The sequence below is a fragment of the Pempheris klunzingeri genome, chromosome 1 (assembly GCF_042242105.1).
Source record: "Pempheris klunzingeri isolate RE-2024b chromosome 1, fPemKlu1.hap1, whole genome shotgun sequence".
Lineage (NCBI taxonomy): Eukaryota > Metazoa > Chordata > Actinopteri > Acropomatiformes > Pempheridae > Pempheris > Pempheris klunzingeri.
Genome location: NC_092012.1, coordinates 19,932,332 through 19,947,898, shown reverse-complemented (window position 1 = coordinate 19,947,898; position 15,567 = coordinate 19,932,332). Strand labels below are relative to the sequence as shown.

General features: G+C 42.6%; 2 protein-coding genes across 2 annotated transcripts; one reads left to right on the top strand and one right to left on the bottom strand.

Moving 5' to 3' along the window:
- Positions 1 to 1,656: 1,656 nt before the first annotated feature.
- LOC139203334 (saccharopine dehydrogenase-like oxidoreductase) lies at positions 1,657 to 8,827 on the bottom strand. Its single transcript, XM_070833018.1, has 12 exons — positions 8,554 to 8,827; positions 7,510 to 7,622; positions 6,357 to 6,437; positions 5,654 to 5,783; positions 5,418 to 5,467; positions 5,053 to 5,183; positions 4,663 to 4,780; positions 4,342 to 4,461; positions 4,168 to 4,224; positions 3,959 to 4,070; positions 3,678 to 3,759; positions 1,657 to 3,054 (listed from the first exon to the last, which is right to left on the bottom strand). The coding sequence occupies exons 1-12, from the start codon at positions 8,750 to 8,752 to the stop codon at positions 2,964 to 2,966; spliced, it is 1,284 nt and encodes a 427-aa protein (XP_070689119.1). The 5' UTR covers positions 8,753 to 8,827; the 3' UTR covers positions 1,657 to 2,963.
- A 197-nt stretch (positions 8,828 to 9,024) lies between these two features.
- On the top strand, positions 9,025 to 15,241 carry tfb2m (transcription factor B2, mitochondrial). Its single transcript, XM_070828627.1, has 10 exons — positions 9,025 to 9,245; positions 9,814 to 10,176; positions 10,817 to 11,000; positions 11,209 to 11,300; positions 11,458 to 11,611; positions 11,839 to 11,987; positions 13,060 to 13,149; positions 13,346 to 13,405; positions 13,500 to 13,648; positions 13,990 to 15,241. The coding sequence occupies exons 2-10, from the start codon at positions 9,889 to 9,891 to the stop codon at positions 14,177 to 14,179; spliced, it is 1,356 nt and encodes a 451-aa protein (XP_070684728.1). The 5' UTR covers positions 9,025 to 9,245; positions 9,814 to 9,888; the 3' UTR covers positions 14,180 to 15,241.
- The last annotated feature ends 326 nt before the right edge of the window (positions 15,242 to 15,567 follow it).

Below are 15,567 nucleotides of genomic sequence, written 5' to 3'. Positions count from 1 at the left end.
AGAGCCTGTGTTGGTGTTAGCATTTCCATCTGCAAATACAAAGTCTAACAGGGTGGAAGTCTAACAGCAGATTTCAGGAGAAGCAGCTGACCAAAGGCATGCATAATGTGGGAACAAACAAGATCTTCTGGGCGTCACCTCCACATAGTGAAACAGTCAAAAAGCCAACACGGCAGGCCAGAGCTCACGGTGCCACCCTGGAGAATGAAAATGGCCCATTGTTCTGTAAATATCACTTCCTGTCAAAACATGAAACATTTACCTGATGAGCTCTGGAAGACGGGCCGGACGATCCACACCAAAGGCCACTGTGATGTCAGCAGGCGATCACTGGCATGTTCAAAGCTGTGCAGAGTGCAGCTGTGCTGGCAGTCCCAGACTGTCAAGCATCTCACAAACAGCTGTAGGAGGTAGATTTCTGAAGCATCTCTCGTTCCATGACAAATGAACCAAACTACCTGCACGTTTGCTAGGAGGCCCACCATAGAGCTACATAGCAGGAAGATGGACATAACAGGACCAGTGTCACCTTTCACCACGACCACATCTGTTGTGTAGCGAGAGCTGTTGAAAAGAGATTCATTCTGTTGCTTTGTGGACATTTTCTCAGAGGTTCCTTAGTTGGTGTCGAACCTCCAGAATCCACGATGGTCACAGATTTTGAGAGCAACTTGAAGAACTTCACCTTGTGAATCTTGACCTGAAAGCTTTGACATCTCCTTCTACGGCAGTGCCGTCCGTGCTGCTCAGCTGTCATTTAACCAGCATGTCACTCACTCCTTCTCTTTCCAGGGGAAAACTTGTGGCACAAGCTGTCCTCACTGCACAGCAAGCGCTTCACATGCAGTTGATCTGACTGATGACGGTTTCAGTGGAGAGCTCAGGATGAATTCTGCAGCCATTCATGACTCATTTGTCATTTTTATAACTTTATAACAAACCTTTACTATTTTTACCATTAATATTTTCATACATATTTTCAAAATAAAGGCACAACTCACTTAACAAATAAATGACTAATAATCATGCTGCTGCCGGCCATTCAGCAGAGAGAAGAGTCAGTGAAGAAGCTGATCTTGTATAGTTTGATCAGATGATCTCTAATTGAGGTGTTTCATCACAGTGCTAGATATTTAATGGTATTATGTGTAGCAATCATTTTTCAGATTTTTTGTTGTTTTCATATTTTTGGGGGCATTTCTCAATGACAGGAAATGGAGGAGGAGACATGAGACGTTGTGGTTCACGGTCGATGCCTTCACCCCTTGGCTACACTGGAAGCCTCTGCTGACCTCTACACTGCATTTAATGTTGTGCCACTGCACAAGCTGTCTCAGCTTTTTGGAGAAAACTTCTGGAATGCTTTAGAGCACTAAGGGATTTCTTTTAATTACCAAAACCTAAAACACAGCGCTTCCTGTGAAAATGAGGCTCAAGCTCTGACTTTCACAGGAATTTCACAGGATTTTCTTGCAGTGGCACATGCTGAGTGTACCCCTGATGCATTACATAATTAGAAGTTGTTTGGATACCTCTCACTCTAAAATTTAGGATGGATGGAAAACAACTGAACCGCTGATCTTGAAAACCTCTTCCACTTGTCAGGAAACACTGATATGTTTCTAAGAAGCCGTGTGAGAAAGACACAAGACTGTCTATTAGTGGAGTTTGCTTTATTAATGAGGCCCATACAAAGCAAAGCACGCCAAAACAAAACCCCAGAACACTCGAATGTGAAAAACAACTCGGGACTGAGATCAACAACACCACTTTGTGGATGTGACTCTTTCAGTCCACACAAGCGACAGAACTTCAAAATAAAAAAAAAACCCTTCAAACTTTTCACACACTTTCACGGAGTGACTCATGCCATTTTGTGCACAAACAACTTTATGCATTTTCTGACAAGGCTCAAGCAAACATTTAAAGATGGCTGAATTGTTGCATCATTAACCTAAAAAATATAAACACTGAAAAAGCAGGATGATTTAGTGATAGTCCAACTATTAACTGTCAAAGACAAAGCAATCAGGACTTTTAGCTAGCAGGCCAGGAACGGCAAGCATGTACGTGCACACACACACACACGCAGCAGGTTTCTATTCTCTTACACACACAGCTACCATGTTAGTGCTACTTCCTAATGTCCTTGTGCGTCTAAAGCAACATACAGATTGTAGAAGTTCACGTGCAGGTGTTTGTAATACAGTTCACTACATCCGTAGCACTGATCTCAAGCTACCTCACCAACTGTAAACCCTGCCGTGGGAAATATTGTCCAGGATCACTACACTTAATACCAAGAAGCTGTCGGCCTGCTGTACTGTTGCTTTTTAATAACACGGGTCATCAAATGAACTTGTGATGGGTAAATACCATACAGACTGCATCACGAAGGAGTGTCTACTTTTCTCCACATGATGTGTTATACAGTATCATGTGATGAATACACGGTCACTAACCAATCTCTGGTATGATGAAAGGCCTAAAATATACATCATCATCACCTGGTTACCCAGACTGCTAATAAACCATGTTCTATCCAATTAGGTACAAATATGAATTCCAATTTAGTGTGTGATTTTCTTCAATGTCTGTGTTGAAAGACGTCAAGTAAACCAAATCCTGGCCAAAACCTATTCACACACAACTGGTCTCTTCCGGTCCTTAGTGAGGAGGGACAGTAAAACTGCCTCAGTTGTGCAATTTGTCTTCCAAGCAGTGGGTTAATGGTACATTCAAGCCAAAGGGAGACTGGCAAGTTTCTGACCAAATGAAAAGGATAAATGCCAAAAATGCAGAGAAAATGCTGTTAGAACTTGATCTGAAAGTATGCTCAGTCTTTAGTCGAGGCTCTCGTGATGAAGTAACTCTGCTCTAAAGCTGGAAACTTCCCAGTTGTTATATGCATATTAGTAAGTGCTGAGAGAAACCTGGAGTAATGCAGCAGGGAGGGACAAACTTTAGATGACAGAGAACTGGATGCCGTGTTTGTTGAGTCGGTCGATCAGTGTGGTTTTTGCAAACACAGCTCCTGGAGTATAAACTCCTCCCCTGGAAATGAAGGATAAAAATAAGAATTTCATTTAAACCAAAATTAACGTCATCCCCACGATCAGGTTACATTCATGGATGTTGAACCACTACACTGTAAAATGTGGAACAAATAGTTTCTATGGTTTGTGCATCGACATAAAACATAAAATTCTGATTACTAGCAAATTCTGACATGATGTTGAATATTTGCTACATACTAAATCTAGTCCATGATGATCAAACATGATCACAGATCAACTCACTTTCACTGCTTCTATATTATCATTTTATTTCACAGTCCCACGTCCCCTGCTTTTAGTCTTTCTATTCAAATACACAGCACAAACACATTTAATTGTCACCTGGTTAATTATAAATTATCAGCCCTTTGGGACTAAGAGTTCAGTGCCTGTATTACATTCACTGGCTAGAAGGACTGAAAAACCTAATTCTCATAAAACTAAACAACAAAAAAACCTGGAAACCTAACACACGCCCCACATTGGCTCATCTGGTAGAACTCGCAACGAAATTGTGCAAAGTGATATGTTGGTTTAACGGGTCATGCTGTGTGCTGTATCTATATTTGGGTGTAAAGTCATCTCCGGGCCAGGTAGCAGATTTGAGGAGTGATAACTTACGTCTTGGGCAGGGCCGTGGGCTCGTTGAGGATCGTTAGAGCAGCCTGTACCATGGCAATGGGCGTGGCCACATATCCACACTCTGGATAATGACAGAAACACAGTTATACAACCATTAGACACATCAAAGAAGGTGCTGAACATGCTAAACAGGGTACCTGGGCTTCCCTCCTGAAGCCACATCAACTGGCAATCATCAAGCCAAACTGCTTTATGGGGGGGAACCCAAGTATATTCATTTTCACTCTTTGTTACATCAAGAACAAACCAGTTACAGTTACCTGGTCCCTGAACCAGAGTGCGGATCTTGCTGTTAGGTTTTCCCTGAGACGGGTCTTGTCCCTCTGAGTAGCCTTCTCCATAAAGGGTAAACTGGAAAGATGAACCCTCCATCTAATACACACATAACACACATCAGAAAACACGTCATATTAACATTTATTTATAACTAGAAGATCCTGATACATTTTCTGTTCTGTCAGGACTTCACCTGCTTTCTGCTTGGTCCAGCCTTAGTGAAGAGTCCAAAGGAGAAGAACTCTGGGTGCTGAGAGGGTGGGTAAAAACAACAGGCAGACTCTCACTTCTGTGTTTCAATATTAGGTATTATGTAGAACAGTATTATGTCATGTGTTCTGTTTCTATGCTTGCCAGGTTTGTTTACCTTGGCGAGCAGGTTGCGTCCGAAACTGAACTTGACCAAGAACCAGAACATCATGCCAGCAAACATCAGCTTGATAATGCTCCCAATGCCTCCTATTCCAGCATACGCTCCATACTGAACCTAGAGTCAATCAGAAGACTGCTGAGAAAGGGTTCCTGCACACTGAAGGAAGCCGTTTCATTAAAAAGCTTTCAACAGTCCAAATAATGAGAAGGATGGGTGGGTCCTCACTACAAGTAAGACCATTAAAATCAACACAAACTGTGAGCAGAGAAAGTGTGTGATGTGAAGAAAGGAAGACAAAACAAATCAAAGACTGACTGGTGTGGCCTGATGTTCCTCCACCAGGAAGCGCTGAGATCTCTTCACAACAGAGGGATCAGAGCCCATGAAGGGCACGGCATACTGCTGAATCTCATCACTGAAGAACAGTGCTCCCCTACAAATGCACACATATGAAGAAACGCGCGCTGAGAAGACATTATCAATGATATGAAAACAACCCTGAAACAAATGGATGTTTCCCATTTGTCCAGATGTGGTTAGAGGATTATGCACCATTGTGAACCTATTCTTCAAGGATAGGACAGTAAAAGGTGTTTTGAATTCATTTACTTTAACAAACTGGCTGTGTAAGTGCCATTGAGGAAAAGTATATATGCGATTCATTTAGGAAAAAAAAAATCTAAAGTGATTTACTACTCCACATACCTGCGTTTAAGCTTAGAGCCAACAGAAGGGAGAGGTTTGTGATTAAACTTCCTCCTGAGACTCTGGAGCTTCTGGCTGTCTGCAAAACCGTAGATGGCTGACTGCCATGTGCCATCATGTATACATCCGCCCTGATGGAGGAAGACAGACACACAGACACACACACACGTACACACATACAAAATGTGAAGGAGGGCATCACAGAGAGCATGAATTAAATGAAGCATAATAACACATAATGAGTTAGGAAAAAAAGGCACATTTGAGATAAGGAGAAAAACATGAAATACCACATAAATGGGGGGAAATAAAGAGGAATGTGGGTAATTAGGAGTCAACTACAAGCTGGTAATATGCTTACTTACTTCAGGTCCTGCACTGACAGTCAGGAAGCTCTCCACTGCAGTCAGCGTACCTGTGGATGAACATGAACACACACACACACACGTTTTGGCAGAAGCTAACAGGACGGTGAATGAATCATTAATAGCAACAGAAGGAGAGTGAACGGACCACTGCATATCAGTGTCGGAGAGAGGGGTTCATTTTTGATGCGTCACTTTGTGTACATGTGATTACGAGCATGTCGATATGTGCGTACCCTTGAACTGGTCCCTGGTGTAGAGGACGCCCATGTCTGCGGGGATGGAGTCGAATCCACAGCTGCCTACGATGTACACACCTTTGTCAGCTGCCTGGCTGCTGTAGTTAAACTGCATGCCCTCCAGAAACTGCACACACAGTTCAACAATGATTATTCAAGAGATTCTTGTGTAGCTTTCAGGGAGGAACCAAGTCAGAGCCCTGACCGTGTTTCAGCGAGACATGCTGCATTACACAAATAACGACATCTGACAGCGAGGAAAACCTGCCAAGTGAGAGATAATTTTGTCTAACAGGCTACAGCATGAAAGTCAGCACGTCTCCCATTTCATCCAAACAAACAGCAGCAAAGGAGAATGTTAGGACATTTGCAAGACGGCACCCATGCAGCGGCCACTGAGGACACGCAGGTAGACAAAGAGGATTTAAATTCTCACTTAGCATTTTGATAATAACTGTTTTGTAATTATGCATGTTGCGGTTTAGATGATCCATTTCTTTGAGGACGACAACCTTAGTGATAAAAGGATGGGGGGGTTATCTAATCTTAACTAACAAGCAGTATTTAATTGAAAGCATCCAAATGTAAGATTTAGGTAACACCAGATGAACGAAGAAGTTAAAATAATTAAATAAATACTGCCCTGTAAGGACACACTGCAGCCAAGTCATATATAAATATAAATAGAATGATAGCATACCTGAGGCTCTCCACAGATATCAATATGGTGGGCTCCATTCTCCACACAGGCTTTGACCACAGGCTCGCCATAGAACCTGTACTGTACACACAGAGATACATATTCACTCACCAATTAATACACTGCGTCACTTTTTCCTCCTGTCTCCTCTAATTTGCTTGATGGCCAATTAATTACCCATCAACTATAGTTCAAGTCATATCCCTGTGTTGGTCTGAACAGAGTGTAGACAGGCACATCTCTCCAACACCAGCAACTGTTAATACACACCTCATCCCCCCAAATCCCACTTGATTCTACTCAGGCGCCCACTGCTGCTGGTGTAGCAATGAGACATGATCCCTCACTGACTTTCCACACACTGCAGCAGTGTTTGTTGGTGCACACTGCAGCTGTATAGTCCAGCTCTTGTTCATTATAGTGCCATGTGTAATCTTTGGTCAGTACATGGCCGACTCAAGTTTTACTACACAGACCAACTTTTAGTCCAGCTTTACTGATTAACCATCCTTGTTGCTGTTCCTTCATATATTGTGTAAGACGTATGGTTCACAGAATACAAAGTAGTCTTTCTCACCAGGTAAAACCAGAATCATGACATTTATCACATACAAAAAAAAAAGATGAGCGGTTTTGTATTGTCAAGATTAATAAACTGAAATTTTCCATTACCTTTTGGCTTCAGCGGTGTGCCACAGTTTTAACTAAGCTGGCAAAGTGCTGCTGTGTGCAACAGCAGAAGTTACTGAAGTGGAAGAGTTGCATGTGAATTGAATCAAAAAATTGAGTTTGGTTTGAAACAATAACCTGAATGATGTGCAGGATGCAAAGCAGTGGCGGAAACCTACTTTCCATTCTGACTTTAACACAATACCACATATTGTGTGCTGTAAGTCAGTAGCTTTCTTTGTGTGAATGAAGGCAGCTCTGTGTGTGTGTGTGTGAGAGAGAGAGAGAGAGAGAGAGCAAATGAGAGAAAGAGAGGAAGAAAGAGGGAGACAGAGAGAGAGAGGGGGGAAAGAGAAAGATGGGAGTAAGCTGATCTACAGTGATGCCAATGTAGTGAAAGATGTAAATTCATGAGACGGACTACCTTCTGTGTGTTAAAGAGGATAAACAGAGGTGCACACATTCGGAAGAATCGTCTACTTACAGGCCCCACACAGTTCAGAACAATCACAGCCTGTTTGCACATGGCTGCCAGGGAGTCTGCTTCTCCTACATCTGCCACGATGATGTCCACCTCCGACCTCAGCTCGGGCTTACCTGTGCACACAGACACACACGGTAGGTGCTACAGTATATTCTAAGTAAGGGAAATGTGCTTTATGTGCCATATGTGGCATAACTGGTCTAAGAACTATATAGAACAACTATATAAACTGTTACTAAATGTGCCAGTATAACTGTTTGGGGCTTGTAGGAGAAAAAGCACATTTCTGTTTAAACACAGACAAACAGCGGTTTTTCATCATTCACTGAATGACTGAACTGGCTAACTTGTGAGTGCTGCTGTGGATGGGGACTGCACAGTGAGCAGCTATGTTCCATCAGCTGTTGTGTGCTGCCTAAAGAGAGAGCCGAAGAGGAGGGGACGGCAGAATAACTATCTAATCCTCTGGAAACTCACATTACTATCATGAGAGCAGAATAGCTCCCTGGTTTTGATCTGCTGATGGACTTACTTATCTGTGTTTAGAGGGTTGCATGGATACAGACCATCAACCTGGAAAATTACTGACTTACTAAAAATATTCAGTAAACACATGTCATACATTCCACATAACAATCACATCAGGAAAATTATATCTGTATTTCTGTTGGAGCTTTAATTCAAAGTATTATCATGACTGATTTAACACTTATACCGATAATAAAAAATCATGTTGCCAGTTGGTTCGACTATGTGGATAAATAGTTATTATATTATTTGAATAGGAGTTACGGCTCTTTAGAGTTCAGTCAGAGTTTAGGGTCAAAGTCATGTAAAACTAATCACTATCAGCTTGGACAGATAAGTCATCCCGAGTCGGAGTTAAGCAATTTCCCCTTGCACAAGAAGGTGTCCAAGTGCTCTTGAAACATCAAATACAAAGCTCACCAAAGACAACATACTAGCATTTTCCCTCAGCCGAGCAGGTTAATAGTGAGGCTGTTCTGCGGCTCTAGACACTAAAGTGACTGTGCAGATACATACTGAGGACTCCGGCGGCCTGCTCCAGAACTTTTTCCAGCTTCTGTTTGCTCCTGCCGGCCACGGCCCACTTCAGGTTCCCTTTCGGGCCCTCGGACACGGTCCTGGCCACCTCCTCCACCACAAACTGGCCCGTGAACCCGGAGGCTCCGAAGATGACCAGGTGGTACGGCCTGCTAGAGGTTGTTTCGACATGCGCCATAGTGACAGTGAACAGACTGGAGGAGCTCTCTGCCACACCTTCACGTCCCTGATGGACTGGCGAGGCAGAGTCGGACTGCGGGCACTTTTGTTTTGACAGCGCTTCGGCGTCTACTTCCGTAGCAACGTTATGCTAATACGAACAGATATTAACAACAGCGTTGATTTTTAGCTAAACAATTACATGAAAGTGTGTTGTGTTGATTTTTTGAGCAATTCATATTTCGATAATAATGCGTGGCCTACACAAAATGTCATTTATTTATTTTTCTGAAATTAGCATCTTAGCGTGACAACTTCCTCGAGTTTCTGATTGGTCCTCGCTGCAGTCGCATGTCAATGACGACAGTCAGAGTCGCCTATGGCTCCACGAGAGTTAAAACAAGCTGCGTGTGGTGGGGACACTGGGGGCTCAATGTCACGGACCTCCATCAGCCAGCAGCCATCCTTAAATCATTAATGTCGTTACATTTGGGCATAGAGGATACTCTGTGGTAAGGAATGTCTGTCTTTCTCCGGGTGAAATGACATAAAATACATTTTAGTCGGTGACGTTAGCGCACGGTTAGCCGTTCGGCTAACAGCTTTTATAACATCGGTATAATAGAACTGCTCAACCCCGTCTTGTAACACATTGCATGTTAGGCTATTTGAGTCTCTTTGACGAGCTGGGAGACCAAAGTCTGCCGCCTTACAGGCCGGGGGACAGTGAAGACCATTGCAGAGAGGCCAAAAGGGTTAAATGATCAAAACTCATGAAGTATAACTCCCCACGTGCCAGGAGAACATGTTTTACTCACTTGTGTGTTCAAGACATTTTTATATCATGATGTGAATTTAAGCGTAGAGAGCATATAAAACCTGTCATATATAATTTTAGCCATGCTTTTGACTTTTTGGATACGAGATACACAACTGTTGTAGCTACTACAACCGTTACTGAGAGAGACCTCATGGACTCGTGCAAATTACCCAAATGTCCAGAACGATAGTGCGAGTGTGAGTTAATATCTCTTGAATGTCTTAACATCCATTCTCCCCTTTCCTCCCTGTTGTCTGTAGGTCGTGACCTCTCACAGAGGTCCCCTATTCCCCCTCCCCCGTCTTCCTCTGCAGTTGCAGGCCCACTGTTTCACCATGGCCACCCAGATTTGTAGAGCGATGGATCTTATGATGCGCTTTTCATGCTGTCAGACCATCAAAAGTAGATCCTGTTTGCACAAGGCAGTGTTGGCCCATGTGGGTCCCTCTGGCCTCTGTGTTCGCGGGGTGCCTGTGCTTCATAGAAGGGCCTACAGCCTGGATTCTCTCTCCTCTGGTCCTGGTCGGCCCACGTTTGGTCCAGGCTTCCAACAGCCCCATGCTGAGAGAACATCACCCTCCTCGGCACTCGCACACAGGAAGCTGTCTGCTGTGGCTGTACAGGTAGGCAGGAAAGTTTAAGCTCTGATTGATCTTAGACACTAGTCTTTAAAAGGAACTGTGGCAATTGTAGTATTTACATGATGCGTTTCCAATTATTCACCCACTTTCAAGTCAAGCAAAACGGCCCAAACACACTTTTCCCTCGCGCCTACCTGCAGCTCCTTACAGGGTGGTTAAGAGACTTGAAACCTCCAGCATGTCTTGAGTCTGCTCTGTTATTAGCTTTCTTTTCACTAAGGTCTGATACCCTGACTTATGGAGCAGTTTTCCCTTGATTGCTGAGGTGCACAACACATAGATCTGCCCTGACCCTGCAGCAGTACCAAATATTTAGCCCCGAACAACTGTGTGTAGCCCACAGGTTGAGCCTTGTTTTTGCAGTGTTCTTATCCATGCAGTATTTTTGTTTGTATTCTTTCACTGTCTACCGCTGCAGTTCTTAAATATTTCCTCAGGAACCATTCAGTTTTCATTTGGTTTTATCGTAATATACTGCATCATTCTTGAAATTCTTCCACGCTACTTGAACCACTTTGTAATTGAGAAAAACTCTGACAATGATTCTCAATATTCTGAGCTTTTTCCACTTATGTAGTTGATTGTTTTCTCTCTCCCTGTGTGCATTTCTGTCTTTCTCCAGGGCCAGTGTCGCCCACTGTGCCGATATGACTTCCTGGACGTTGGGGAGGTAGAGGAGAATGTACGCCATGCTCTGGCCTGTAAAAAAATCAGACACTTCATAGTGGACCCAGACTTGGCAAAACTGGTAGCACAACATTTAGGACCCGAGGATGCTAAAGCTATTATCTTCGAATGTAACCCAGGTATGTATGAGTGCCAAACACACGTGTCCTTTCTACAGCATATGGATTTTTGTTCTCCTACAAGTTAGTTTGGTGTGAAACAAACATTTTTTCTGACTGGAGTGCGATAGCGTAAAATATATGTATGTGTTTTGGCGATTTCTAAGTTTCTATTATTCTTTTCAGTGAACAATAAATTGATGGCTGTGTTTGTGTCTGCGTTCTTTAGGCCCTGGGGTGTTGACTAAGACTCTGCTTAACGCTGGAGCTCAGAGAGTTGTGGCTCTTGAAGGGGATAAGTTCTTCCTACATGATCTACAGGTAACACAAACGTCTCTAAGCATCAAACAACTTTTTGCATCCTTAAATGGAGATTGACCAATAACCTAACTAGTTTTAATTATCTGATTTTATTTCTTCAGTTTATCTCTGTCCCTATGTGGCAGTTTGACAAATAAATGATATTTTCATGTTGCAGAAGTTGGAAAGCTGTCTCGATGGCCAGCTGGAAGTAGTTCACTGTGACTACTTTAAACTAGACCCTATTGGCAGTGGAAACCTCCGACCCCCTACCATGTTCACTGACAAACTGTTCTCTGACCTTGGAATATCAGAAGCTAGCTGGACTGATGGTGAGGGGGAAAAATGCACATATACATACAGTGTAACAAACCCTAAGGCACTGCTGTTTTGTAAAACTCAAACTGTCGTTCATTTAAAAAAAAAAAAAGTAAAATCACTTTCCATCAATGTAATGACTTGGTATGTATCTCTTACGCAATAACACACCTTACTGAATGAACACTATGCATTGTTTAGTGTGTGTTTTGGTAATGTATTCATATGTGTGTCTCTCTAGACATCCCAGTGAAGGTGGTGGGTATCTTGCCCCGGCATAAAGAGCGTGGCTTGTTGCTGAAGATGGTTTATGCTTTGTTTGAGCGGCTGTCGGTCTACAGATACGGAAGAGTGGAGCTCAACCTCTTTATAAGCGAGAAGGAATACCTGGTAAAGAAACAGTATTTTAACTTCTGTAGAAATGAGTATCATTGTGTTGATCAGAGTATAACCGTGTGTGTGCGCTCGCGCATGTCTTTGTATAGTTAAAAAAAAACTAACTTCGTTTTTACACAATCGTGAGGACATTTTGCCTGGTCCTCACAACTTCAAAGGGCCTTTAGACGGTTAAGATTTGTTTTTAAGGTTAGGGTTAGGTTAAGGTTTGGGGTTAGACACTTGGTTGTGATTGTTAAAGGCTAAAACCCACCGCTGGAGCTAACTGCGTCCACTCTAGTCAATGCTTTAAAACCCAGAAGTGTCCCAGAAGTGGTTTGGTGCCTGGTCTATTTTCTACGCTTGCCATGGCCAGATCACCTCAAGCAGCACAGGCAGGAAGTCAGACAGACAAACGGCAAAGACAATCTGGTCAGTTTTCAAAATAAAAGCCCATGTGCAGACTTTCAATTGTATATTCCACCATCACATCAACATTATTTTATAATCTGTGGCACCAGGCAAGACATTAATTGGTCAGAGTAGATTTTCACACCATGTTTGACGAGTGGTTCGCCTTGGATGTGGAAAAGGTACTTTCACTTTAGCTGTCTGTAAGCTACAGCACAACTAAACAAAAAATATGGACAAGAAACACATTTAAAATGGACAACATACGTACTGTAGCTTGTTTTGACACGTTAGAAGCACGAAAATCACAGGAAAATGACCAAATCAAAAAAATCTGAGCAAGTCAGCTAATCGGCCACACAAAATGCTCCGCGCCTGAAATACTTCTGAAATGCTCTCAGTGGGTTTTACAATTGCACTGATTATGGAGCAAAACCGGACCACAGCCGGAACGTGACGCAGATTGATCGTGCCTGGTGTGATTTTGGGGTTAGGTTAGGGTGAGGGGCTAGGGAATGCATTACATCAATGTGAGTGTATGTGTGTGTCTTCAAGCTGCAGCAGATGGTCTGCCCTGAAAACTGTCACATTTATGCTGACAGTGCAATCTAACTAGTTGAGTTTGAAGATGTCTGGTAACTGAAATGAATCGATAATCAGATTATTTCTCCACCAGAAACTGGTGTCACCTCCAGGTGATATGATGCACTACAGAGCCTTCGGTGTCCTCTGGCAGATGGCCTGTGACATTGAACTGCTACACAAGGTACAGTGTGAGGGAGGGTGGCCTTAATGTTTTACAGAAACTTATTTTGGAGTTTCAAAAAAGCATGTTGCAGTGTTCCATTTATGATAATAATGCTTGGCATCATGCCACTAAAACTTTCAATACATTCAGTGTAAAGAGAGCAAATCTGATCCGAGTCTTATTGTCGTCATCCTCCTCATCTCTGTCTGTGCAGGAGCCCTGGGAGTCATTTGTGGTGTCTTCAAGACAGAGTGTGGCTGGTTCTAAGGGCAAGGTGAGGAAGAGAACAGACTCGTTTGCAGAAATGCAAAGTTGATTTGGTATTGTCTGTTTAATATGACCTCTTTCCTTCTCCACTCCCCCCCCAGCTCCCCAATGACCACCTGTGCCTGGTGCGCCTGCGTCCACGAGCTGATCTGTTCTCTGCAGGTCTCACTCCTTCTAATGCTTCAACTCTGATGGTGATGGTCAAACAGTGTCTGGCAAAGAGGAAGGTCAAGCTCATTGACAGGCTCAAGTAAGCATCACACACACGCACATTTTTTATTTTATGGTGAAAATCAAGGTCAGTGAAGTTACCATATATGGTTTCTTGCCGGTCTGTCATGTAGCCTGATTGTCACTGATTGGCTTGGAGAAATCTTGTAGTTCTACTGCCTCATGGTGAGGCAAGGGGGCGGCATTTTGAACTCCCACTTAAGTTACCAAATATGGTGCCTTGCCCCATAAAGGGTTAAGGCTGTCCTGCAGCCATATGCTGTATAAAGAACTGTTCTTTGTGGAAAAGATGCATACTTGCTCACTGACCTTCTTTTCCTCTTGCTTAATCTCTTTTGTGTTTTTTTTTTTTTTTTCTAGTCTCTGGTCTCCAGATAGTGGGAAGAAGCTATTATCGGAGATGGGCTTGCCAGAGGACATACTGACAGGCCATGTATATCCAGAGGAATATCTTCAACTCTTCCAGCTAATGGACAAGAGTCAGGAGTTCATCCAGAGCTGGCTTTATGAGGAGATTCTGGAGAACAAACAGAGGGAGGGTTGGGGCTAAAACTTAGACTCATACAGTTCCAGTGTATAGTTTTATAGAAATTAAGTACAAGAGAAAATGTATAATAAAATGACAGTGTAATATAAGAATAATATAAGGTGTGATGTAATGAAACAGGAAACAGAAGATACATACATGGGTACAGAAACAGAAAAATACGTAAAAAATAAGTAAAGATTTCATGAAATGGATGCAGCTGAATAGCTTGACTGCAGAAATATTTTTGTTACCTGACAAACACACTATCATTCTATTCTATAAGGAGTGACTGAAATGATGGAAATGTTTGTAACAATGCAGGAATGACCCTCTGTGCTGTCCCCGAACTTGGATTCGTATGAGTTGAAGTTTCAGACAAAAACACACAAACCTTTCAGCAGAAATGGTTCTTTTTGGGCTGTTCCCTCAGACGAGTGAACACTAGTGGGAGGAAAAAAAAAAAGGTTTTAAAATGGTTGAATTATGGTATTTATCAGTTCAATGGTTAACTGTTAATTTAACAAAACAGCTCATGGATGCACCGTGTCACGCGAATGATTTTAGAAACGTGCATGTAGTCTACATGAATGAGAAGAGTGCAGTTTTGGTGATTGAGGGTGTTGCAACAGCAGTTTCACAGAGCGCATCCCTATATGTATCTTGTGTTGCTTAACTTTCAAAATGGACATCTTTTGGGGAGTAATGGTGCAGGAAAGAGGACATTTTTCACTCTATAGGCATCATGTCTTGTATATTTTTTTTTTTGTATTCATTGTGAGTGCACAAGCTTGTCAGTGTGTCTGAAATGCCACGGTTTGCAGAATGTGTAAGCTGCATGTCAAATAATTTTAAAACAAATGATTAAATCAGAATTTTGATATGTATTCTGTGGAAAAACTTCATTTTAGTCCTGTTTCAGTAAGTGCTGGCACCATCGTTGCTCTTATGTGAGTGTGGGTGTTTTTGCCAGACTATACACTGAAAAGATTGGGATTTGGTTGTGACATGCTTTTCAAATTTTGTAATGAAGGTTTGAGTTATCTGTTTTCATGTTATACATGCAAAGCAATAATACTACGCAAAAATATGGATTGTAAAATAAATTATTTTACTGTAAAGACCATTGGTGGATTTGATTGTCTGCCTCTCTCAGCACTGTGTTTAGGATTCAGAGGCTGAGTGATGCACTGTGCTGCAGTGTAATGTGGCCTGAAGCTTCTAGTAACACGACTTATCTAACAGCTTCCCAGAAAACGGCGTCAACAGCTGGCTTTGCCAACCCCAAGTGAAAATAGGCCACCTCAGAGAGAGGGCACTGGATTATAGGATTTGCAGTATTGATCAGAAATGCAAAAATTCCCCACGTGCTAACAGTGTAGAAACACAAGATGGCGACAGTGCACTTCCCC

What these genes read in the sequence shown, in the direction of transcription:
- LOC139203334 (XM_070833018.1), bottom strand. Translation starts at nt 8,752, where the DNA reads ATGGCGCATGTCGAAACAACCTCTAGCAGGCCGTACCACCTGGTCATC. An exon ending in CTGTCAGTGCAGGACCTGAA is followed by an intron (nt 5,184 to 5,417) that starts GTAAGTAAGCAT and finishes TTCCTCCATCAG; the next exon opens with GGCGGATGTATACATGATGG. An exon ending in CCCACGGCCCTGCCCAAGAC is followed by an intron (nt 3,055 to 3,677) that starts GTAAGTTATCAC and finishes CTTCATTTCCAG; the next exon opens with GGGAGGAGTTTATACTCCAG.
- tfb2m (XM_070828627.1), top strand. Translation starts at nt 9,889, where the DNA reads ATGGCCACCCAGATTTGTAGAGCGATGGATCTTATGATGCGCTTTTCA. An exon ending in TATCTTCGAATGTAACCCAG is followed by an intron (nt 11,001 to 11,208) that starts GTATGTATGAGT and finishes TGCGTTCTTTAG; the next exon opens with GCCCTGGGGTGTTGACTAAG. An exon ending in TAAGCGAGAAGGAATACCTG is followed by an intron (nt 11,988 to 13,059) that starts GTAAAGAAACAG and finishes TTTCTCCACCAG; the next exon opens with AAACTGGTGTCACCTCCAGG.